Source organism: Malaclemys terrapin, chromosome 8 (genome assembly GCF_027887155.1).
Source record: "Malaclemys terrapin pileata isolate rMalTer1 chromosome 8, rMalTer1.hap1, whole genome shotgun sequence".
NCBI classification, from domain to species: domain Eukaryota; kingdom Metazoa; phylum Chordata; order Testudines; family Emydidae; genus Malaclemys; species Malaclemys terrapin.
This window is the reverse complement of record NC_071512.1, coordinates 110,485,110-110,509,776: the sequence shown is the minus strand read 5'-3', so window position 1 is coordinate 110,509,776 and position 24,667 is coordinate 110,485,110. Positions and strand designations below refer to the sequence as shown.

At 49.1% G+C, this 24,667-nt stretch overlaps 1 protein-coding gene and 1 long non-coding RNA gene across 4 annotated transcripts; one reads left to right on the top strand and one right to left on the bottom strand.

Annotated features, from left to right (window-relative positions):
• The first annotated feature begins 324 nt into the window (after positions 1-324).
• On the top strand, positions 325-24,457 carry LOC128841825 (uncharacterized). Of its 2 annotated transcripts, none has more exons than XR_008445922.1 (2): positions 325-454; positions 22,271-24,457. It is a non-coding gene; the product is annotated as an uncharacterized LOC128841825 (long non-coding RNA). The 2 variants fall into 2 exon arrangements; XR_008445923.1 differs by lacking the exon at positions 325-454 and adding an exon at positions 18,626-18,717.
• LOC128841824 (E3 ubiquitin-protein ligase TRIM56-like) lies at positions 10,157-16,368 on the bottom strand. 2 transcript variants are annotated; one of them, XM_054037269.1, is made up of 3 exons: positions 16,240-16,368; positions 14,280-14,470; positions 10,157-13,459 (listed from the first exon to the last, which is right to left on the bottom strand). In XM_054037269.1, exon 3 carries the CDS (start codon positions 13,438-13,440, stop codon positions 11,389-11,391), a length of 2,052 nt encoding a protein of 683 aa, XP_053893244.1. In that variant the 5' UTR covers positions 13,441-13,459; positions 14,280-14,470; positions 16,240-16,368; the 3' UTR covers positions 10,157-11,388. The 2 variants fall into 2 exon arrangements, with proteins under 2 accessions (XP_053893244.1, XP_053893245.1); XM_054037270.1 differs by lacking the exon at positions 16,240-16,368 and adding an exon at positions 15,517-16,128.
• Positions 24,458-24,667: the final 210 nt, after the last annotated feature.

Genomic DNA, 24,667 nt, shown 5'->3' with positions numbered 1-24,667 from the left:
CAGGTTAGACAAACACCTGTCAGGGATGGTCTAGATCAGGGGTCTCAAACACGCGGCCCGTGGGGCTCTTGCGTGTGGCCCACCAAGCTCCCCGCACCCTCCCCTGCCTGCCCCACGCCGCTCTCTGCAGCAACTGGCAGCATGCCCCTTCGGGCCGGGGGGGGAGGAGTAAGGAGGCAGAGGGCTCCTGCATTGCCTCCTTCCAGGCACCACCCCCCGCAGCTCCGATTGGCCGGGAACAGGGAACTGCGGCCAATGGAAGCTTCGTGGGAGGTACTTAGAGGAGTGGCAAGAGCAGCACACGCACGGAACCCTGAGCTCCCCCAAGGGCTGCAGGGACACGGTTCCAACTGCTTCCTGGAACGGAGCGGCGTGGGGCCAGGGGCCAGGGAAGGCAGGCAGGGAGCCTGCCCTGGCCCCAGTGAGCACCCCTGCCACCCCGGAACCACTCTAGGTAAGTGACACTGGGCTGGAGCTCGCACCCTGCACCTCAATTCCCTGCCCTGAGCCCCCTGCCACATCCCACACCCCTCCTGCACCCCAACTCTCTGCCCTGAGCCACCTGCTGCACCCTACACCCCGACCCCCTGAGCCCCCTGCCACATCCCAACTCCCTGCCCTGAGCCACTTGCTGCACCCTGCACCCCGACCCCCTGCCGCACCCCTCAACCTCTTGCACCCCACACACCAACTCCCTGCCCTGAGCCCCCTGCCGCACCCTGCACACCTCCTGCCCGAGCCCCCTGCCACATCCCACACCCCTCCTTCACCCCAACTCCCTGTCCTGAGCCCCCTGCCACATCCCGCACATCTCCTGCACTTCAACTCACTGTCCTGAGCCCCCTGCCACATCCCACACCCCTCCTGCACCCCAACTCCCTGTCCTGAGCCCCCTGCCACATCCCACACCCCTCCTTCACCCCAACTCCCTGTCCTGAGCCCCCTGCCACATCCCACACCCCTCCTGCACCTCAACTCCCTGCCCTGAGCCCCCGCCGCACCCTGCACCCTTTCTGCACCCCCTGGGGGCACCGTTAGGGTGGGGACTTCGGGGAAGAGGTTGGAATGGGGCGGGGAAGGGGTGGAAAGAGGTGGGGCCGGGGCGGGGCCTAATGGAAGGGGTGGAGTGGGGGCAGGGCCAGAGGCAGCGAGGTGGGGGGGTGTCAGTGATGTGGCCCTCGGGTCAATGCACTAATCCTCATGTGGCCCTCGTGGTCATTTGCGTTTGAGACCCCTGGTCTAGATAATACCTAGTCCTGCCATGAGTGCCAGGGACTGGACTAGAGACCTCTCGAGGTCCCTTCCAGTCCTGTGCTTCTATGAATACCAGCCCTTTGCCTGAACCTCGGAGGCTGAGCCCTACCAGGGCATGTGTTGCCCCCAAGTGAGACTAGGCTATGGTTTTGTCACAGAGGTCATGGAATGCATAACTTGAGCCTGTGGTGCCTGGGAGCTGCAAAGTCCCCCCCACAGCCCATGGTGGCTGGGAACTGTGGGGGCCCCAAGCACCCAGCTGCTGCGGGGGGGAGGGGGTGCCCCAGAGCTCTGAGCCAGAGGCAGCTGGGATACCCCAAGCTGGGAGCCACAGACAGAGAGCCCCGCAGCTCTGAGCTGTCATGCATATTTTTAGTAAATGTCACGCATGGGCTTCTGTTAATTTTTCTTTATTGCCTGTGACCGGTCTGTACTTTTACTAAAAATATGCATGACAAAATCTTAGCCTTATTCATGATTGCACCTGTCCCATCATATGCATCAGCTGTACTGCAAACATACAGTACTGGGGCTAGAACTAGGGATCTCTGCAAATGAAAGCCTCTACCTGGTAAGCTAAAAAACCTGTGGGCTGCTGCTGGGGCGGTACTTTGGTCAGCCCCTAGAGAACAGCAGTGCAAATATACATTATCCAGCATGTATGAGACATGATCCCACACACTCCCACCCCCTTTACTTTCTTCTTTCACATTTGCTTTTCCTGGAGCAGGCAACGTGCATGGATAAAATATCAGAGACTTGTTCTTTTGTGAGAGGGAGCTAGACTATTGCACACAATCTTCCATGGTGTTTATCCCAACTCTGTTCAGGCAAAACAGCAGAGTTTTGGAAATGAATCCAGTGGAAGGAACAAAGTGGATTTTGGATTAAAGAGTTCATTTTTAACTTTCCTCAGGTCCCGATACAATCTCTGTCCACAGAGGTGTGAAAAATTCTCGAGGCCTCCTCACTGGCACAGCAAGCACTTGTCTGTTCTCTGCATCAGAGCGCGCACAGTGACTACTCAAGGCTACTTATAAGTCACTTAGCCAATGCCTCCTTCATGGCATCTAATACTCTGCTAGTGTTCCCAGAGGAAGCAGGAAGCAAGCTGAGGCTCTGCTGGCCAGAGAAAAGGGTTGTGCTACTCAAATCCCTTTCCATGTAACTTAGGTGTAAGAGGCTTGGGAATGCTAAGCCATAGCAGGAGGATCCAATGCTAAAAAAATAATCCCTTTAGTACATGAAGCATGGAATTTTGACTGTCTCAGCCGCTTCCTGGAATTAATTCTGGATGTGCTGCTTCTGAGATAGCTCCTGACTGCTCTCCTTGTGCCTCCTATGTTCCAAGAGGAGCAAAATCATGTTTTAATCTGCTAGGACCCCAAAATGCCCCCATATGCCTCCTGATTATTTAGCTTGAGGAGTTAGGCACAGGACTGAATATGCTGATAATAAGTGGCTTGAGACGTACAGGTAGTAAATGTTTCAACACTTCTACATTATCTTCAAAATGATCTTTAATTTTAAACATGTGTCATTTTTTAAATTAGCAGATTTAGCCCAAATGCCCCTTAAAAGAAAGATATAAATTCAGAAATAAAGACCTAGTAATTTATTTTTAAAATATAAAAACATGAAAAAGCAAATTTGGAATTCAGCCTCATTACGTTAAAAGCAGGCACAAACCATACTATAAAAAAAAAATCTAAACCCCCAAAGCCAGCCCTAAGGGAGCAGGCAGGGTGTCGAGAGTTACTATTCAACAAGCTTCAATGCCTGGCAGTTAATATGTTTAATTTGTCCAGACTTGCCCCACCCCCACCCCCCTGCATGGAAAAGACAGGCTAACCCTACATGCTAGCCTGGCTGCTCTGGCATGCAGGAGGGGAGGGATGTAGTCATCCATGGGTCTGAACATTGCTCCCTCCTAGCACTCAGTGATGCCCTGCCACCGCATCTTTTGTGTGAAAGTGATTTGATTATTGTAACCCCAAGACCTATAATTTCAACCCACATAAACCGTGAGGTTTGACTTTTAGACCAGTTCTGTCTTTCCGGGGCAAGGGAAACAGCACACCTGCTGCCCTCCCTAGTTATGCTCTCCAGCAACGCCACCACCTCTCCCCAGGAGAGGGAGCACGGCCATTGAGAACAGTCCCTGGTTTTCTAGATTTGGTGTTTTATGTTGGCTTCACTCTGGCAAAACAGACTGGGGACCACCCATGTGTGGCAAAAGCCATTTTCCCACCAAACGCTGAGAAACATCAGACCTGTTCCTTGGGGGAGGAGGGCGATAGAAGGTAAATCTCATCTGGAGCATTTCTTGTTCAAAAGTTCCAGAACTGTAGGTCTCCCCTGCTGCCACCTCCCAGCACTCAGCTGCAGCTCCCGTTCTCAGTCTGTCACTCTCCAAGTCTTTCTGACCTTTTTTAGTTTGTAAACTCACAAAGTAACATAGAAACTGCCTCAAGCTTTGGGGGAATTTTATACTTTTATACCAAGATAAACTTGGTAAGTTAAACTCATTCATTTCTCAGTGTGGCTGTTCCTCAGACTGCAGCTGTACCAGTCTGACTCTAGTCTAGTTGCAAGGAAAATTCCCTAGAGAACAGGTACTGGCATAGAGTTTTATGACTTGTGAACATACATCAGAAATGCTCTGCTTTTCTACATCCATTCAGTAAAGGAAACATCACCACCAATGGTCCAGAAAAGAAAACATGGCCCTGTGGTTAAGGCATTGGCTTAGGTCAGTAGAGATCTAAGTTCAGGTCTCTGACCTGCCTGTGTGACCTTCCTGTGGCCAGTCACTAAAGTTCCCTGTGCCAAGTACCCAACCTGTAAAAATCTTCAGTGTGGATCATCACCTGTCTGTAGTTGTACAGGACAAAATCAGAACTGACTGGATAACTGATGAGGGACGAGCTCCCCCACTCCTGGTTCTGCCTCCTGTAGCTACTGGCAGGGTGGTTGAATCCAGCTACTACTGAGAGAGAGAGAAAGAGAATTAAAACAAAACAAAGACAAACCTCAAAGAGGCAGTTTATCTCCTGCCTGGAATTACTGCATAAAAGGGCAGTGGCCCAGGTAGGGAAACCGTAAGCGGGACCATCTGTATCTGCCACCAACAGAGCAAGGAGTGGCCAGTAAAACTGTATTAGGTGCACACCCTCCCACAGCACACGTCTCATCATCCCCTCCTCCCTTCCTTCATCAAGCAATCTGGTTGCCATCCCTTAGCTCCAGGGGATGTCAGGATTCTGCATGGAAGGGAGAAGGGAATCTCCCTCTCAGGAAGAAATTCCTTCTTGGACTAGGAAGCTCTTGGATGGTGCAAAAAGTGCCTTTACCTCAGAGGTCACCATCCTGTGAGCCCCAGGCAACAGTGGCAATATCCACTCTCAAAAGGGCAAATATAAGAGATGCCTGATAGTCAGAAGAGGTTTGCAGGACTCCTCATCTGACTCAGTGGAGGTGGTGATTGGGAACCTAAGGAGTAAAATTTTAAAAAGGGGGAAAGGGATCAAGAAATTACCTCAGACAAGAGAAAACTGGCCAATTCTTCTGGAGATAGTCGTTTCTCATTCATCATGAGAGCTAGTGCTTCTGCACACAAGGTTCTCATACATGGAAAGAAAAAGCTTAAAAGAAAGAATTGTTTGTGGGTGTTCTTCATTATGATTAAAATAAATTAAATGACAATCTTGACAGACATCAAAAAAAGAAAAAGAAGGCTGGAAAAATCTGTTCAATACAAGCCCAAGAGAGAAATAAAGAAGTCAAGAGGAAAGTCAGGATCTTCTTTACGGGAGGAAGGTGAACTCTCTCGATCTCAGAGCCTGAATAGCAGGATGAAACAAAGCAAGAGGATCTTTTTCCAATTACTTGAGAACACATTACGAATGGTGATTATATACCTGGGTATCCTGTCAGATGAGCCCATTAGAAAAGATTCTGAGGAGGAGGAAGAAAGGATAGATATAGAAATTACAAAAAATATTTTCCAACTGGTTCAAAATCTGAACCACACATTCCCTTTCATGACTTTTTGGAAAAGTGACTAAGGCTGAATAGGAGACATCTAGGAGACAAAGTCTACTAGATTGTCCAGGCATGCCAAAAAATTCTACAATGTGCACCACAGCAAAGCAGATTTTGTCTCTCGTCCCAAAATGGACAGAGCAGATTCAGCACTACTCACAGACACTGCTATCCAACGGAAAGGGGCTTTTTCCCAAAAGAACCCGACTGCAGAATAGAAATATCCCTGTGTAGTATGTCTGAGGCTGCATCTTCCTCTCTGAAAGTTTCTGCTGGGGCAACATGTTTTGCAAGAGCAGTACTAGTCTGGACTGACAAATCTGGCAACTAGATTACCAAAAAAGGCTAAGAAATCATTATGATTAGGTTTGGACTTAAAGAAAATCTCAATGGCTTTAACTTGCATTGTCGATGCAACCAGGGATACTTTTATGTTTTCAGCGCGTGCCATGGCCTCCAACGTGGTGACCAGATGGCTCCTCTGGTTATGAGCCTGGAAGCACTATATACAAGCCAAAGTCATGTTAACAGCTTTGAAATATGTAGGAAGTTGGTTATTTGAGAAGCCATTAGACAGAGTGCTGGTGGAATTCTCAGATAAATCAAAAAAGAACTCTCCTAACGCCAAATCCAGAAAAAGGGACAATCGTCCTTATTATAGGTCTACATATCTTTTTTGTAGCTACTCCTATAGGAACAAAAGAAGAAACTACAGCAAAGGCAAATGGAACAAATCCAAGCCTGTAAAGGGGAGAGACCATTCTTCCTGCCACACAAATTTCAGCACTGGAAGCAATGTCTGAATACAATCAAGAGAGTTCAGATGAGCAACACCTATGGGGGGTGGGGGGAGGAGGAGAGACTATTAAAATTCAAGGACCAATGGCCTCTCTCCACATTGGACAGATGGGTCCTGAATGTGGTTCAACATGGGCACATCATAGAATTTTCAAAGATTCCAAATCATCATTTTCTCCCTTCTCCAGCATCAGCAAGAGGCAAAATATGCTAAAGACCACAGATCAGCTTCTGTAATTCCATGTAATAGAGAGTTCCTGAGGCAGAGATGTTCTCTGGCCACTACTTAATCTTGTTTCTGATAGCCAAAAGATCTGAGGAGGACAGAGTGGTGTTGGACTTAAAGCACCCGAACAAGTTCAGAAGAAAGACCAGATTTAAGATGGAGACTTTGAAGTCCATAGCAGTGGCCATCTGCCAAGGGGATTACTTTATATCAATTGATTTGAAGACCTATCTTCATGTGCCAATCCACTGGAAGCACAAGAGATTTCTGTGATTTGCTCATGGGACCAATGATGTTCCATACAAAGCACTGCCTTTCAGACTGTCATCCTCACAACGAGTGTTCATAAAAGTCCTCATTGTTCTGTTGGCTTTTCTCAGGCAAAAGGGGACACAGGAATACTCTTTCCTGGATGACATTCTAGGCAGAGCCCTGGCCAAAGAGGGGTCCACTCGAGCAACTTAGCCACTGATCCAAACATTGCAACAGCATGAACTTATTGTCAATTTCTAAGAGTGATCTTCAACTATCTCAGCACTGAGTCCATCTTGGAGTGTTGACAGAAAGATTTTGTGGGCTGTGTGTGTTAATCAGCCAAAAGACAGACAAGATCAGATCAGCAATTACTCTCATGATGAGGTGCCTGAGGACGTCAGAACACTCATGAGAATGCCCATGAAGAATGATCAGGTCCTGCACAAGGATAGTTCCTTGGGAAAGAATGCACATGAGGATTCTTGAGTTTCCTGTTATCCCTTCCCTGCCATTTGCTGATTTTTTTCAATCTCTGAAAGTGAACGTTCAGTCATAGAATCATAGAAGATTAGGGTTGGAAGAGACCTCAGGTCGTCATCTAATCCACCCCCCTGGCTCAAAGCAGGACCAACCCCAACTAAATCATCCCAGCCAGGGCTCTGTCAAACCACGCCTTATAAATCTCTAAGGATGGAGATTCTACCACCTCCCTAGGGAACCCATTCCAGTGCTTCACCACCCTCCTAGTGAAATAGTTTTTACTAATATCCAACCTAGACCTCCCGCACTGCAACTTGAGACCATTGCTCCTTGTTCTGTCATCTGAGAACAGCCGAGCTGCATCCTCTTTGGAACCCCCCTTCAGGTAGTTGAAGGCTACTATCAAATCTGCCCTCACTCTTCTCTTCTGCAGACTAAATAAGCCCAGTTCCCTGAGCCTCTTCTCATAAGTCATGCGTCCCCTAATTATTTTTGTTGCCCTCCGCTGGACTCTCTCCAATTTATCCACATCCTTTCTGTAGTGGGGGGCCCAAAACTGGATGCAATACTCAGATGTAGCCTCACCAGTGCCAAATACAGGGGAATAAATCACTTCCCTTGATCTGCTGGCAATGCTCCTACTAATGCAGCCCAATATGGCATTAGCCTTCTTGGCAACAAGGGTACACTGTTGACTCACATCCAGTTTCTCGTCCATTGTAATTCCCAGGTCCTTTTTTGCAGACCTGCCGCTTAGTCAGTCCCCAGCCTCTAGCAGTGCATGGGATTCTTTTGTCCTAAGGGCAGGACTCTGCACTTGTCCTTGTTGAACCTCATCAGATTCCTTTTGGCCCAATCCTCCAATTTGTCTAGGTCACTCTGGACCCTATCCCTAACCTCCAGCATATCTACCTCTCCCCCCCAGCTTAGTGCCCTCTGCAAACTTGTTGAGGGAGGGATAGCTCAGTGGTTTGAGCATTGGCGTGCTAAACCCAGGGTTGTGAGTTCAATCCTTGAGGGGGCCACTTAGGGATCTGGGGCAAAAATCAGTACTTGGTCCTGCTAGTGAAGGCAGGGGGCTGGACTCGATGACCTTTCAGGGTCCCGTCCAGCTCTATGAGATAGGTATGTCTCCATATAGTATTTATTATTAGGGTGCAATCCATCCCATCATCCATGTTATTGACATTGACTCACCTCGGGGGCCCCTTGGCTTCCCATCTGGGAAGATTCTCACCTACCTGATGCCTACCTGGCTGTGAAGCTTGCATACATGTAATTAATCTTGACTTCTTTAAGACAGTTGCATGACATTTTGATTTTAAAAAATAGCATTATAGAATATCAGTAGTGCACACGTTACATGGATTAAGAACTGGCTGACAGATATCTAAATGTAATAGTCACTGAGGAATCATGATTGAACGGGAGGTGGGGATGGGGGGGGGGGGGTTTGAGAGAAATCTTCAGTGGTGTCCTGCAGATATCACTTCTAGGCCTGACATTATTTAACATTTTCATCAATGATCTGTAAGTAAATATAAAATCACTGCAGATAAAATTTGTGGATGACACAAAAATCTGTGAAGTGATAAACAATGACATGGCAGTCATACAGAATGATCTGGATTGCTTAGTAAACTAGGCCCATTCAAACAAAATGATTCTTAATACAGCCAAAGGCAACTTTATACATCTGCGAACAAGGAGTGCAGGCCATACCTACTGAATGGGACTGTATCCTGGAAAGCACTGACTCAGAGAAGTATTTAAGGGTCATAGGGAAGCAGCTCAAGAGGAGGCCCCAGTCTGACGTGCTGGCAAAAAGGGCTAATATGATCCATGAAGATATAAACTGAGGAATAATGAGTAGTAGAGATTTTTACCTCTGTATATGGCATTGGTGAGACCAGCACAAGAATATTGTCCAGTTCTGGTGTCCATATTATTTAAAATGTTGAAAAACCAGAGTGTGCAGTAAAGAGCCACAAAAACTATATAAGGGCTGGAGACGTTTTTTACAGTGAGACTTAACTAGCTGCATCTGTTTATCTTACTTCAAAGAAAATGTGAGTGGTGACTTGATTAGCATTTAACTACCTCCATAGGGAGAAAATATAGGGTGCTAAAGAGTTCTTTAGGAGAAAGGCATAACAAGAAGTTGTCTATTTTCTCTACACCAGTCATGATTTTATAGACCTCAATCATATCTCCCCTTAGCCGTCTCTTTTCCAAGCTGAAAATTCCCAGTCTTATTAATCTCTCCTAATAAGGAAGCCGTTCCACACCACTAATAATTTTTGTTGCCCTTTTCTGAACCTTTTCCAATTCCAATATATCTTTTTTGAGATGGGTAGACCACACCTGCACACAATATTCAAGACGTGTGCATACCATGGATTTATATCGAGGCAACGTATTTTCTGTCCGATTATTTATCCCTTTCTTAATTATTCCCAGCATTCTGTTCGCTTTTTTGACTGCCACTGCACATTGAGTGGATGTTTGCAGAGAACTATTCACAATGACTCCAAGATCTCTTTCTTGAGTGGTAACAGCTAATTTAGACCCCATAATTTTATATGTATAGTTGGGATTATGCTTTCCAAAGTGCATTACTTTGCATTTATCAACATTAAATTTCATCTGCCATTTTGTTGCCCAGTCACCCAGTTTTGAGAGATCCTTTTGTAGCTCTTTGCAGTCTGCCTGGGTCTTAACTACCTTTAGTAATTTTGTATAATTTTGTATGCACTAATGTGAATACTAATGTGTGTGTACGCATGAGTGCGTGAGAGAATGCATGTCTACATGATAGCGCACGTGGCTAGGTCCCTGAGAATCCATGTAAGAGAGCACATTTGCCAGCAAGTGTTAAAACAAAGCTCAAAGACAAATGCCTGAATAGCTCCCACAGAGCTGCTCCGTAAGAGCCTGAACATTTCTTGCCAACACAGTGTAAGAAGCCTGTGGACGTGCTCTCCCATCCTGTCCTGCACACAGGGAAAGGCTCCAGCAAACATCCCTTATTTTCAGGCCACTGTAAGGAGTCAGTGCCAGAGTCATGCCCTGGACCCTTCGTGAAGCCTGCCACACCCATAATTGCACCAGACTTTATTAAAGCGAAACAAGAAGAAAATTTGGAAAACAGTTCATAAGGGAAAGCACAAGGCTCTATTAATTATCCAAATGCATAAAAGTGTTAGTGTAAAACAATCATTTTTGTTTGAACGTTAACAGTAGGATGAGCTGGAATGCAATAGGAATCTTTAGTCTCTATCCCTAAATATAAACAAAAGCGGAGACCTGCTCAAGCACTGACTCCTCTGCCCGGATTCAACAGGCTAAACAAAAAAGGAATGTAAAAGGCTGCATCACCTATTGAACTGAGGTGACTGCCACCTCCTTCCCAATGGATGCACTAACCAGTCCTTCGCTGCAGCAAGGCTGGGCACTTTCTGCTTGGGATCTTTAGATACAGTTCTAGCCATTTTTACCTTTTCACACTTGTGGGGCTGGTCAGGTTCCCTGGATACTTCCAATGCTGAGACCAGAGGTTCCCACAGCCTCTGGCAGGTTTCAGGTTCCTTTGTGATGTTTGGTCATCCTGCTCAAGGAGGACTCTGACTTGTATGTGGGGGGGGGGGTGAGGGGGGGAAGAAATTCAGTGCCTGGTTGGGTTAAGATGGCAAAGGGCATGCTGAGAGATAGAAGTAGGTCATTTTTCTAAACATTCCCTTAATCTGGGACACACTCCAGAACAGTGAAAGTGGAAGTCTGAGTTCTACCGGCTCACAGCGCTGATGCAGAGGTAAGGCAGGCAGGGGAAGAGATGTTACTTTAAAGTGAAACAGTTCAAAGGCACCTGTCATCCATCAATGCCAACTACCAAATACACATTAAGCAAAGGCATTTCCCTTCTGCCATTTCCTTAGAGCTGGCCATTATTCCCAGCTCTCCAGTTGTTCACCTCAGGTACTGATAGCACTGATTATAACATTGCAGTGTCCCCCACATAAACTATCAGGTGAGCTGGGAGAGAGTAGAACGTTTTGGCAATATGGATCTCATCTCAGTTAGTGAAAAATTATTTCTACCTCCAGCTCCCCTGGGCTCTGATCATTTTCAAAACCCTTGGAGCACAAAGATTCCTGCCCAGACATGTCTGTTCCACTGACACCCAGAGTCAGGGCTAAAGCTCTGTAACACATCTGGAAGTGACAGTACTAGTGGGATTACTCTGGCGCACTATTAACACAAGGTTTTGGGACCTGAGGTTACAGAACCAGCTATTTTGGGGGCACTCAGACCACATTCTCCTAGGGTGTAAACTAGAAGCAATAAATGTGAACGTAACCATCCTCTTGCACCAGGACAAGGCGCCAGTCATCGTCCACAGCAAGGACACGAGGTCTCTTCTGCCGACTTTGGTTGCTCAACACTACCTCCCCCGTCTCACCATCTGGGGAAAATTTAATCACCTTCAACTGATCGACCACAAAAATGTTACTGGACATGTCCACGCATACACTGAACGGCTTTGTCAGCAGTGAGTGTGAGGTTTTCAGCACGTTGAGGATCAGCCCAGACTTCCCAATGATGACAATCTGCTTCTTGATGAAATCTGAGACAATGAATTCCTCCTGGTAATTGACGGCAATGAAAAGGAACTTCCCCCCATGGTAACCTGTGGGTGCCACCCTGCCCATGCAGTGTCCTGAAGGGCTGTAAAGGGAGATGGAGCAGAGTGTGCCCTCACTCACGGCAATATAGGAGTCCTTATAGGAGGTGATAGCATAGGAAGACTCGGATCCCCTTAGCAGCAACTTGTGCAGAAACTTGCCCTCAAGGGTCAGGAAGAAGAGGAAGGAATCTGAAGAGCAAGCGAGGACGTCTCCACAGAGCGAAATGCCACAGAAGACACCGTCTGAATCTGGCAGAGGTATTGATTGCTGAAAGTGCCCACCAGCGCTGTACTGCTTTATCTCATCATTCTCCTGATCCAACAGGAGAATGCCACCAGCGTGAGGCAGAACAGCAATCCCTGTGATATTGGGCTTTACTTGGAAGCAGCACTGGTCTACCTCAAAAGTGCAGACACGCTTAGGCTTTTTACTGCGTCTGCTGCAACAAGAGAGGTTCTTGTTGGGAGTGTCAGGAGCACTCTCTTCAGAGCTTGGACAGGAGTCTTCTTCTAAGTTCACGGGCAAGAATGGGTCATCCTCAGACTCCTCACTGGGGGAAGCAGATGCCTCGCTATCTGGCTCAAAAACAATTCCCATGTCTCCTTCAGGCTGTTCCCTGGGAAACACTAGACTAAAGAGTGCTGCCTTGGACAGCATTTCCGGCTGATCCCAGGCTATGGCCAATTCAGGGATTTGGCCCTCTAGTTTCTGTGGGATATACGTCTGGAGCTCCTGAATCCGATTCCTTATCATGCCCTCCAGGTGTAAGATCTCATAGTCCTTTCCCACATAGAGGACCCTTTGAGAGAACTCCCTGGTGCTGATTGCTTTATCTCTTTGGCTCTGGAGCTCCTCTTTCACCAGGCGACAACTTTCTATTTGCTGAGTTAGAAAAGCAGACAACTCGCCCAGAATGGCTTCCTTCTGGGCCTGGAGATAGTAGATAAAGTCATCCACATATCTAGTGATCCTCTCCTTTATGTTCTCTCCTGATGTTTTCAACTTATCTACTGTCTCCTCCACAGCTTTTTCCTGCTCAGAGATGCATGTTATCGTTCCTGCCAGGCTGTCAATTAGCTGCTCAACAGAAGGCCTTTCCCGCTGCACAGCATTTGCCATAGAGACCACCTTGTGCTGAAAATGGTCTAGCATACGGCAGTCCCTGCAGATGGGAGCGCTGCAGGTGTCACAGAAGAATCGCAGAGCTTCCTGCTGGTGGTCCTGGCAGCACAGCTCCTGAAGCAGCCTCATCTCAGCATCATATTCCCCAGCTAGAAACTCCTCAAGCTTCACCACCTTGTGATGAAGAGTGAGACGGGAGCAGCAATGGCCCTGAGTGCAGGACTGGCACAAGAAATCCTTGCAGTCTAGGCAACGGGCAGTGGCAGTCAAGATCTTCTGGGCATCTGAGCAAACTGTGCAGGCCAAGTCCCTGTTGTGTTTAATCTGGAATAACTCCAGGAGGCTGTTGATGAAGAAGTTGGTTTTCAGACTTGAGGCACTTCCTGGGACATCTGTTTGCAGCCGGCACTCAGGACACTGGAGGGCTCCGTCCCTCACTAGTGGTTCCAGGCAATGCTGGCAGTAACTGTGCAGACATGGAAGGATCTTTGGCACTGTGTAGAGATCATAGCAGATTTTACAGGTCAGGAAATCCTCCTTGATTAATTCTTGTAAGGACATAAAGGTTAGAGCCATTGTTCCATCCAAACAAGGCCTGGAAACAAAACAAAGAAGAGTCAAAATGCACTCATCTTATTTCTACACCCATCATCTGAGTGACAGTCCTGCTGAAGGCTACAATCCCAAGAAAAAGACAGGCTGACACATGGGAGGAACAAGGAGAAAGAGAGAAGCAGATATATGGGTGAGAGGAGAGGGAGACAGGGTCACGGTCTGGCCTTCATCATATATCTGTCTTTGTGCATGCTTCTGTTTAGTTGGATGTGTATCTTTAGCGAGCACCTGTGGAAATTTTTGCTTCCTGACACTATGCAGAAATGTTTGAATCTATTCGCCCTGGGGACATAGGCAAGAAAGAGTTGAGCATCCAGGAATTTTATCCCCAAAATTACTAAAATGTATAGTCTAGACAAACACAAGGAATGGCAGGTGAGAGAACTACGCTAATTTAAGGAAGAATCTATCTGGGATCTGAGTTGGATCAGCTGACATACTGAAGTTCTCTAGGGCTCTGACCCAAATTACTTACTGAAGGAACTCATGTTTTTTATGAATTTTAGAACATACACCAAAGATTAGGCTATAACAAATTCTAACAAACCAATTATGGACAATACAATGCAATTATCATATTAAGGTCAGAAATAAGGTTCGTTAGCAGCAACATTGGCATTAAATCATCAGTTTAATCAAACCATCAAATTAACACAGCAAATAATCACTTTATCCCAAAACAGGAAGTTCAAGGAGTTAGGTAATTAATTTAGTTACAAACCACCGGAACTCTTACTCACAGCACCAACAAAAGTCTTTAGTTGGGTGAATATTTCAGTATAAAAACCAAATTGACTTACGTCTATAGCGCTCCCTCAGAAGCCAATTAATGCTTTCCTCCCAGAACTTCACTGTAAGGTACTGGTTTCTGGCACTTAGTGCTTTTTGCCAGTGGATGTAAAGTAAAAATGGGTCCACCTCTGATGGAGACACTATTTCTTCAAAATCAGTAGTGAATCCTGTCTTGGTGTATCAGAGAGACCTGGGACAACTTAAAAACAGGCACATGAATTAATTTCATTTTGATTCATCACAAAATACTTAAATAACTTATGTCATGACAAAACATATGGTTAGTGTAAAAGGGTAGCAAGCCCATTAAAGGGCTAGAGGCCTGGGGCCAACCAACCCTAGTTACTAGACAGGCACATCTGAGCAGGGATCAGGTGATTCATATATATATATATATATATATATATATATATATATATGTGTCTGTGTCTGTGTCTGTGTGTAGAGAGAGCAAGAGGCTCTTGAAGGAAACCCCTGACCATGCAGTCAGAGCCAGGGGCTGAAGAAAGCTGAGGGCCAGAGAGAGCAACCTCCACACCAGTCAAACAAACAAACAAAAAAAAACAACTCCTCCTCCAGCCAGGTAGGTCCGGGAGTGGTCTGCCAAGGCAGGGAAGAGCTGCAGAGAACAGACTCAAGGGATAAAGAGAAGCCCCACAACTGAGTTTTGTTTTGTCTCTTATGTCAATTAATTAGACCCTGGGAGGAAGGGCATTACTGGGCAAAAAGCCCCTGTGGAGTTTATTTAAGAAGGTCCCTGAAAGGGGAAGTTGAAGCATGGCTGCTGCAGAGCTATCTCAGGCCACAAAGGGGCACTTGAGAGGCGGCCTGCCTGTGACAGTAAAATTAATGCTGCATTAAGCATCACTCAGTAGTAAAAAAAAAAAAAAAAAAAAATTATGCTGAGCTCTGCTAGGGCTATTTCCAGGGCGCCCAGAGGATTCAGGGGACCTGGGGCAAAGCGGGGGAGCTGCGGCCAGCTCACCCAGCGGCAGTCTGGGTCTTCAACGGCATTTCGGCAGTGGGGGGCCCTTCAGTCGCTCCGCGTCTTTGGCAGCACTGAAGGACCCGCCGCCGAAAACCCAGAGCGACTGAAGGGGCCCCCGCTGCCAAAGACCCGGACCACCGTCAGGCCAGGGCTTGCGGGGCCGCTGCAGGGCCCAGGGCAAATTGCCCCACTTGCCCCGCCCTGGGCGGCCTTGACTATTTCTGCCCGTTTATCTGGCTATTTGCATGGGCACTTACCTGATCCATACACACACTGGCAGCAGTTAGGTGCACACACATGCAGACAGGCACATATATTTCTAAATCTGGTCATTCAAGTTAAATTGTAAACTGTGTGTAGCAAGGATTGGGGCCATCGTGTGAGTCTATAGCCATGGTTCTCAACCGGGAGCCCCAGCGCTGAAGCAGGGAGCCGCACTGAGAGCCCCCACCCCATACACAGCCCCTAGCTACCCCCTGCCTGCACCCGGAGCGGTTTTCAAACTTTTTGAACGGAGTGCCCCCTTTGAGTTATAGTTCTTGGTTGTGGCCCCCCACAGCCCAGACAGGCTGGGGGGGTGAGTCGGGGGGGGGGGGGCGCTCGCGCTCCCTGAACCCTGCTGTGCAGCGCTGGCTCGAACCCCCCAGACCTTGCCCCCCCCAAACAGAAGTACAATTATGCCAATGCCCAAGGGTCCCCCCCAGCCCAGAGCCCCCCGACGGCCCTGGCGCTTTCACGGCCTGTCCGGGGCAGGGGGGGGCTCAGCGAGGAAAGGTTGAGACCCCCCCGTGTACAGCGCCTGCCAGGGCGGCACCTCGTCCCGAGGCAGCCTCCAGCAGGGCTGAAACGGGGCAATAACTAGCCCCCGCGGGCCGGGGGGTCTGTCTCGGGGGCAGCGCGCGGAGCCCCCCCGGGCTGCCCAGCACCCGAGCCGCTTCCGGCCGAGGGGGGCCCGCCCCGCTCCTGCCAGCGCGACTCACCCGCCGCCGGCCCAGCGCCACCGGGACACGGCCACTTCCGCTCCCGAGCTGCGCAGGCGTCATCGCCCTTCCGGGGCCGCTCCACGTCCGCCCGCCGCCCCGGCAATGGCGGGAAGAGTTGGGTGGGGGGAGGCGGGGGGGGGGATGGGATGGGAGGGAAGAAGGGAGGACTGGAGGGAGGAAGGGCAGGGGGTGAGGGTTAGGGAGGAAGGGCGGGGGAAGGGGTGGGGAGGACTGGGGGCGGGAGGGAAGAAGGGAGGATAGGGAGGTAGGGCAGGGGTGGGGGGGACTAGGGGCTGAGGGAGGAAGGCCAGGGGGTGAGGGGGACTGGGGGGAGGATGGGATGGGAGGGAAGAAGGGAGGACCGGAGGGAGGAAGGGCAGGGGGTGAGGTAGGGAGGAAGGGCTGGGGAAGGGGTGGGGAGGACTGGGGGCAGGAGGGAAGAAGGGAGGACAGGGAGGTGAGGTAGGGCAGGGGAGGGTGGGACTAGGGGGCTGAGGGAGGAAGGCCAGGGGGTGAGGGGGACTGGGGGGAGGATGGGATGGGAGGGAAGAAGGGAGGACCGGAGGGAGGAAGGACAGGGGGTGAGGGGTAGGGAGGAAGGGCGGGGGAAGGGGTGGGGAGGACTGGGGGCGGGAGGGAAGAAGGGAGGATAGGGAGGTAGGGCAGGGGTGGGGGGGACTAGGGGCTGAGGGAGGAAGGCCAGGGGGTGAGGGGTACGGAGGAATGGCAGATAGGGAGGACTGGGGGTGGGAGGGAAGACGGAAGGGCGGGGGGAGGAGGGAGGAAAGGCGGGGGGAGGACGGGAGGAAGGGCAGGGGGTGAGGGGTAGGGGGGAATGGAAGGTAGGGAGGACTGGGGGCGGGAGGGAGAGAGGATGGGATGGGAGGGAAGAAGGGAGGACTGGAGGGAGGAAGGGCAGGGGGTGAGGGGTAGGGAGGAAGGGCAGGTGGGGAAGGGCAGGTGGGGAGGACTGGGGGCGGGAGGGAAGAAAGGAGGACAGGGAGGTGAGGTAGGGCAGGGGAGGGTGGGACTAGGGGGCTGAGGGAGGAAGGCCAGGGGGTGAGGGGGACTGGGGGGAGGATGGGATGGGAGGGAAGAAGGGAGGACTGGAGGGAGGAAGGAAAGGGGGTGAGGGTTAGGGAGGAAGGGCGGGGGAAGGGGTGGGGAGGACTGGGGGCAGGAGGGAAGAAGGGAGGATAGGGAGGTAGGGCAGGGGTGGGGGGGAAGACGGGAGGGAGGAGGGAGAGAGGATGGGAGGGAAGAAGGGAGGACTGGAGGGAGGAAGGGCAGGGGGTGAGGGGTAGGGAGGAAGGGCGGGGGAAGGGGTGGGGAGGACTGGGGGCAGGAGGGAAGAAGGGAGGATAGGGAGGTAGGGCAGGGGTGGGGGGGACTAGGGGCTGAGGGAGGAAGGCCAGGGGCTGAGGGGGACTGGGGGGAGGATGGGATGGGAGGGAAGAAGGGAGGACCGGAGGGAGGAAGGAAGGACAGGGGGTGAGGGGTAGGGAGGAAGGGCGGGGGAAGGGGTGGGGAGGACTGGGGGCAGGAGGGAAGAAGGGAGGATAGGGAGGTAGGGCAGGGGTGGGGGGGACTAGGGACTGAGGGAGGAAGGCCAGGGGGTGAGGGGGACTGGGGGGAGGATGGGATGGGAGGGAAGAAGGGAGGACCGGAGGGAGGGAGGAGGACAGGGGGTGAGGGGTAGGGAGGAAGGGCAGGTGGGGAGGACTGGGGGTGGGAGGGAAGACGGAAGGGCGGGAGGGAGGAGGGAGAGAGGATGGGATGGGAGGGAAGAAGGGAGGACTGGAGGGAGGAAGGGCAGGGGGTGAGGGGGACTGGGGGGAGGATGGGATGGGAGGGAAGAAGGGAGGACCGGAGGGAAGAAGGAAGGACAGGGGGTGAGGGGTACGGAGGAATGGCAGGTAGGGAGGACTGGGGGCGGGAGGGAGGAGGGAGAGAGGATGGGATGGGAGGGAAGAAGGGAGGACTGGAGGGAGGAGGGGTAGGGAGGAAGGGCAGGGGGGAAGGGCAGGTGGGGAGGACTGGGGGTGGGAGGGAAGAAGGGAGGATAGGGAGGTAGGGTAGGGGTGGGGGGGACTAGGGGCTGAGGGAGGAAGGCCAGGGGCTGAGGGAGGAAGGCCAGGGGGTGAGGGGGACTGGGGGGAGGATGGGATGGGAGGGAAGAAGGGAGGACCGGAGGGAGGAAGGAAGGACAGGGGGTGAGGGGTAGGGAGGAATGGCAGATAGGGAGGACTGGGGGTGGGAGGGAAGACGGAAGGGCGGGGGGGAGGAGGGAGAGGATGGGATGGGAGGGAAGAAAGAAGGGAGGACTAGAGGGAGGAAGGGCAGAGGGAGAGGGAGGAAGGGGTGGGGAGGACTGGGTGGCAGAGACTAGGTGAACAGGGCAGGGACATTTTCAGCTCATGGCATCCATGCCCAGCTGCTAGCAGCTGCACACCAAGGCCTGGGCTGCACTACAAGGTAAGGGTGACAAGCTGCCTTGTGTTGGCCTAGCTCTGAAGTGTCTTCTCTTAAATTTGGCTCCCAAGTGTCTCTCGGCACCGAGGCATGCAGTCAGTCGATGCAGTGTCAGTGTAGACGCTGCTTTGCTTACGTTGATGGTTGCTGGCCCCAAGGAGCCGTCACACACTGACAATCCAATCAATACAAGCGCTCCTGGTGAGGACATGCACCACCAATGCCAGGCACCAAGTGTGCATGCACACAAGAGACTTAATAGCTATGGGGGCTGTATGCCAATTTAAGTTAGGTTGATATAATTTTGTAGTGTAGACATAACCTAATTAGAGCAGCCCTACGGCTGTTTTAACTCATGCCTGTATCTTTCTCTTATTTTTTTTCCTATTTGAACAGTGCCTTAGACGGTAAGTGAGCTCCACTCTTTCCTGATTACAGTGATTAGAGTTGTAGTGTTTCCAACTCTTGTGAGTCACATGATGAGTTAAACAGGATGAAGTTTAACAAAGACAAATGCAAGGTGCTCCACTTAGGAAGGAAAAATCAATTTCACACATACAGAATGGGAAAAGACTGTCTAGGAAGGAGTACAGCAGAAAGGGATCTAGGGGTTATAGTGGACCACAAGCTAAATATGAGTCAACAGTGTGATGCTGTTGCAAAAAAAGCAAACATGATTCTGGGATGCATTAACAGGTGTGTTGTGAGCAAGACACGAGAAGTCATTCTTCCGCTCTACTCTGCTCTGGTTAGGCCTCAGCTGGAATATTGTGTCCAGTTCTGGGCGCCGCATTTTAAAAAAGATGTGGAGAAATTGGAAAGGGTCCAAAGAAGAGCAACAAGAATGATTAAAGGTCTTGAGAACATGACCTATGAAGGAAGGCTGAAAGAACTGGGTTTGTTTAGTTTGGAAAAGAGAAGACTGAGAGGGGACATGATAGCAGTTTTCAGGTATCTAAAAGGGTGTCATAAGGAGGAGGGAGAGAACTTGTTCACCTTAGCCTCTAAACTGAAAAACATGGGGATCGATATGAAAATCCAGAAGTGGATAAGGAATTGGTTACTGGGGAGAATGCAGCGGGTTGTATTAAAGGGTGAACTGTCAGGTTGGAGGGAGGTTACTAGTGGAGTGCCTCAAGGTTCGGTTTTGGGACCCATTTTATTTAATCTATTTATAACTGACCTCGGAACCGATTGCAGGAGTGGGCTGATAAAATTTGCGGATGATACGAAGGTGGGAGGCGTTGTAAATTCGGAGGAGTACAGGGATATCCTGCAGGGAGACTTGAATGAGCTTGTGAATTGGAGTATCAGAAATAAGATGAAATTTAATAGTGAAAAGTGTAAGGTGATGCATTTGGGGATGACTAATAACAATTTTAGTTACAAGATGGGGACGCATTGGTTAGAAGTTACGGAAGAGGAGAAGGACCTAGGGGTTCTTGTAGACCGCAGGATGACTATGAGTCGACAATGTGACGTGGCGGTGAAAAAAGCCAATGCTGTCTTGGGATGCATTAGGCGAGGTATATCTAGTAGGGATAAGGAGGTCCTGCTTCCGTTGTACAAGGCGCTGGTGAGACCTCATTTGGAGTACTGTGTGCAGTTCTGGTCTCCCATGTTTAAAAAAGATGAACTCAAACTGGAACGGGTGCAGAGAAGGGCCACTAGGATGATCAGAGGAATGGAAAAGCTGTCGTACGAAAGGAGACTAGAGGAGCTTGGGTTGTTTAGTCTGACAAAGCGAAGGCTGAGAGGGGATATGATTGCTATCTTTAAATATATTAGAGGGATTAATACAAGGGAGGGAGAAGAATTATTCCAGCTTAGTACTAACGTGGATACCAGAACGAATGGATACAAACTGGCCGTGGGGAAGTTCAGACTTGAAATTAGACGAAGGTTTCTGACCGTCAGAGGGGTGAAATATTGGAACGGCCTACCGAGGGAAACGGTGGGGGCGACGGACCTGTCTGGTTTTAAGATAAAGTTAGATAAGTTTATGGAGGGAATGGTTTAATGGTAAAACATAGTAGTCAAGGAAAGCCAAGCAATGGTGGGTAAATAGTATAATGGCTAACGGGGTCGGGCTGGAGACTCTTGCCTATATGCTCGGGGTCTTACTGATCGCCACATTTGGGGTCGGGAAGGAATTTTCCTCCAGGGCAGATTGGCTGAGCCTCTGGAGGTTTTTTGCCTTCCTCCGCAGCATGGGGCAGGGATCTCTAGCAGGAGGGTCTCTGCCGATTGAAGTCACTAAAAACAGGATTGGGGACTTCAACAGCAGAGTCCAGGGAAGGGGTAGGGACGGTTTTATGGCCTGAAGCATGCAGGGGGTCAGACCAGATGATCATAATGGTCCCTTCTGACCTTAAAGTCTATGAGTCTATGAGTCAGAACCAGAAACAATGGGTTTAAACTGCAGCAAGGGAGGTCTAGGTTGGACATTAGGAAAAAGTTCCTAACTGTCAGGGTGGTTAAACACTGGAACAAATTGCCTAGGGAGGTTGTGGAATCTCCGTCTCTGGAGATATTTAAGAGTAGGTTAGATAAATGTCTATCAGGGATGGTCTAGACAGTATTTGGTCCTGCCATGCGGGCAGGGGACTGGACTCGATGACCTCTCGAGGTCCCTTCCAGTCCTATAATCTATGAATCTATGAATGATCTTTGTCTAGGTTTCTGGCAGAGAGGGGTAGGTGGACTGCATGGGACATGCAGGCCAGGAGAAGATTGGGGTAGGAGGGTTATGGTAGAGGAATAGAGAGTGCAGAACTGAGGTGGGGGTGATTGAGAAACAGGGAAGACTTCTGATAGTGAGGTCATTGGTGATTGGTTCCAGGGGAAACTCTCATGGTGCACCTACCTGAAGGAATATCTCATTCGTCCCCATTATGGTCCACTTCAGACAGTCAAAAGTTATGAGTCAGGTCCCAAAAAAATCATGTCACTTGTTTTAATTATTGAGGTCTTGTAGGGCTATCCTCACTATGAGCTCAATTGTTGGGAAGTGGAATGAAAGCTCATAAAAAGTTACTAGAACCCATAACTATTAATGTTATAAATAAATAGATATATCCTATCTCCTAGAACTGGAAGGGACCTTGAAAGGTCATTGAGTCCAGCTCCCTGCCTTCACTAGCAGGACCAAGTACTAATTTTGCCCCAGATCCCTAAATGGCCCCCTTAAGGATTGAACTCACAATCCTGGGTTTGAGCAGGCCAATGCTCAAACCACTGAGCTATCCCTCCCCCCAGGGAAAGGGCATATATGAAAAGGAGACAGCCTGGTTTGGTATAAACAGAAAAGGATGACTGATATGACACAAGGATTATGGTGAGGTCAAGACTGTAAACAAGAGGGGATAGGAACCAGAAAATAATAGGCCTAATTTCTGACACACCCAATTTTGGTCCAGTGGTGGGTAGAACAATAAGGACCTATTTGACCCATTGCATCCCTCGCAGACTTCTAAAAAGAGACTTTGGGGAGAAAAAATATGGACTCCTGGGGGATTCCTTGGGGAATGGTCAACAAACTTCTGCTTTGTTCCAGACACTGCCCTTTGATGATGAACTTTAAGGATCATTGGAGATGCCCAGACCTCAGCACACCAGTGAGGACATTTGGCCATCACAACTGAGCCAGCAAGGACCCTAGGTTGATACATGTGAAATCCTGCTTTGTCTTCCCTTTCCTCTTATGTTCTTTCCAGTTCCTCACTATCTTCCTCCTATTCCTTTCTTCTCTCTGCATGCTTTCGACCTGACCCTGAGACCAGCTGCAACATACAATACCAGCACAAAAAGATAAGGCCATCTAGCTTGAGACGGACTGGTAAAGAGAAACAAGCCAGGGTCCAGAGCAACTGCTGTCCTGGCTGACCTGCCAGCCCAGAGCATCCATCTGTGATTGACTGGCCATCTTGACTTTGGGAACGTCAACAAAAAGCTGTATTTCCTCACCCTTGCATCTATCTTTCTGCTCAAAAGCAGGAGTAACCACAAAACTCACAGCTGAGGTTTGTCTGCACTACAGAGCATTGGCCAATATAGCTGTGCCAGCAGAGGACTGTCATATAGATACCCTGTAAGCCAGCAGAAGGCGTTCATCTGCGAGCATAGCTACACAACCTCCCTGAACAACATTAGCTATGCTGACAGAAGCACTCTCCTGGTGGCGTAGTTACAGCTATTCAGGGTTTTTTGCCAGCATGGCTGTGGTGTTGGGTTTTTTTCACACTTACAGCTGACATAGCTACACTGGCAAAACTTTGCAGTGTAGACCAGGCCTGAATTTTAAAAAATCCAACAACAGAACTTACCTTTCTCTCACACACACACACACACACACACACACACACACACACACACACACACACACACACACACACACACACACACACACACACACACACACACACACACACACACACACACACACACACACACACACAGAGGTCATATCTACATTACAAACTTCTGCTGGCATAGCTATGTCTGTCAGGATGTGAAGAGGCCCCGATTGACAGCTATATTGTCAGAGCAGCTTATATTTGCAAAAATGTAGTTTTGCCAGTATAACTGCATCTACACTTGAGATATTTGCCAGTCAGGTATGTTGGTCACAATCAAACCCCTGGCCATCATAGAATCACAAACGTGGGTCTGGAAGGGACCTCAAGAGGTCACCTGGTCTCTTTCCCCACATTGAGGCAGGATTAGGTATGCTTAGACTATTGTAGGAAAAGTTCATAGTTTGACCTTGTGATGCTGTATGGAATCTGGGGGGCACTTGAGGATATTATGAATATTAATATTGTAAAATTGTAATGTTATGTCAGATATGCCATGTAAGGTATCTGCAAAAATGTTATGATTTGCCAGATATGATAAACTCATTTATGGGTTTGTATCACCTTTGTATTATGAGTTATAGATATGTATATCTGTATTTCAAACTTGTGCTATGTTCTGGGTGTCACTTCCAGACAGTTTGGCATCAGCACTGCCTAGCCTGCTTGATGGCTCATTGAGAACCATCAACTATATAATTGACCCATTGAGAGAAGACAGATACATCTTATGACTCAGCAAAGCATGCAGGGGCAGGCCTATGGACAGGACTCTACGGCTTTCAGGCCGTGTGCTGGGCAGCTGGTGTTTGAAACAAAGGAAGCACAGGCTGCATGGCAAAAGACTATAAAAGGCAGCTGCATCTTCTCCATTTTGTCTTCAATCCTGCTTCTTACTTCTGGAGTAACCTTTCTACAAATGAAGCTCTGAACAAAGGACTGAATGACCCATCAAAGCTGTGGATGGGAGTGGACCACATCCACCCTGACTGAATTGGCTTTGTCAACACTGGTTCTCCACTTGTAAGGTAACTCCCTTTTCTTCATTTGCAAGTATATTTATACCTGTTTCTATAATTTTCACTCCATGCATCTGAAGAAGTGGGATTTTTTACCCATGAAAGCTTATGCCCAAATAAATCTGTTAGTCTTTAAGGTGCCGCCAGACTCCTCGTTGTTTTTGTGGATACAGACTAATGCAGCTACCCCTTTGAAGCTGTGGATGTGATCCAGAGGGATTTTCAAGCTGGCAAACTCACCAATACTGCTAGGAACCTGATATATGGACTTTGAAGTCTTTGTATGTATGTAACTGCTTTACAATTTAACATCTCTCTTCTTGTTCTTCCTTTTTTCTTTATAATAAACCTTTAGTGTTAGATACTAAAGGATTGGCTGGCAGCGTGGTATTTTGGGTAAGATCCAAATCTATATTGACCTGGTAATGTGGCTGGCCCTTTGAGGTCCAAAGAACATTTTGCATATGTGAGCAGAGTTTAAAATAACTTCTCACTGTACTGGACCTAGGTGCTGATTGGGGGCCAGAGATTGGAATGCAATAAAAGGGGCTGTGTGATTTCTTTTTTTGCTTCTTGATA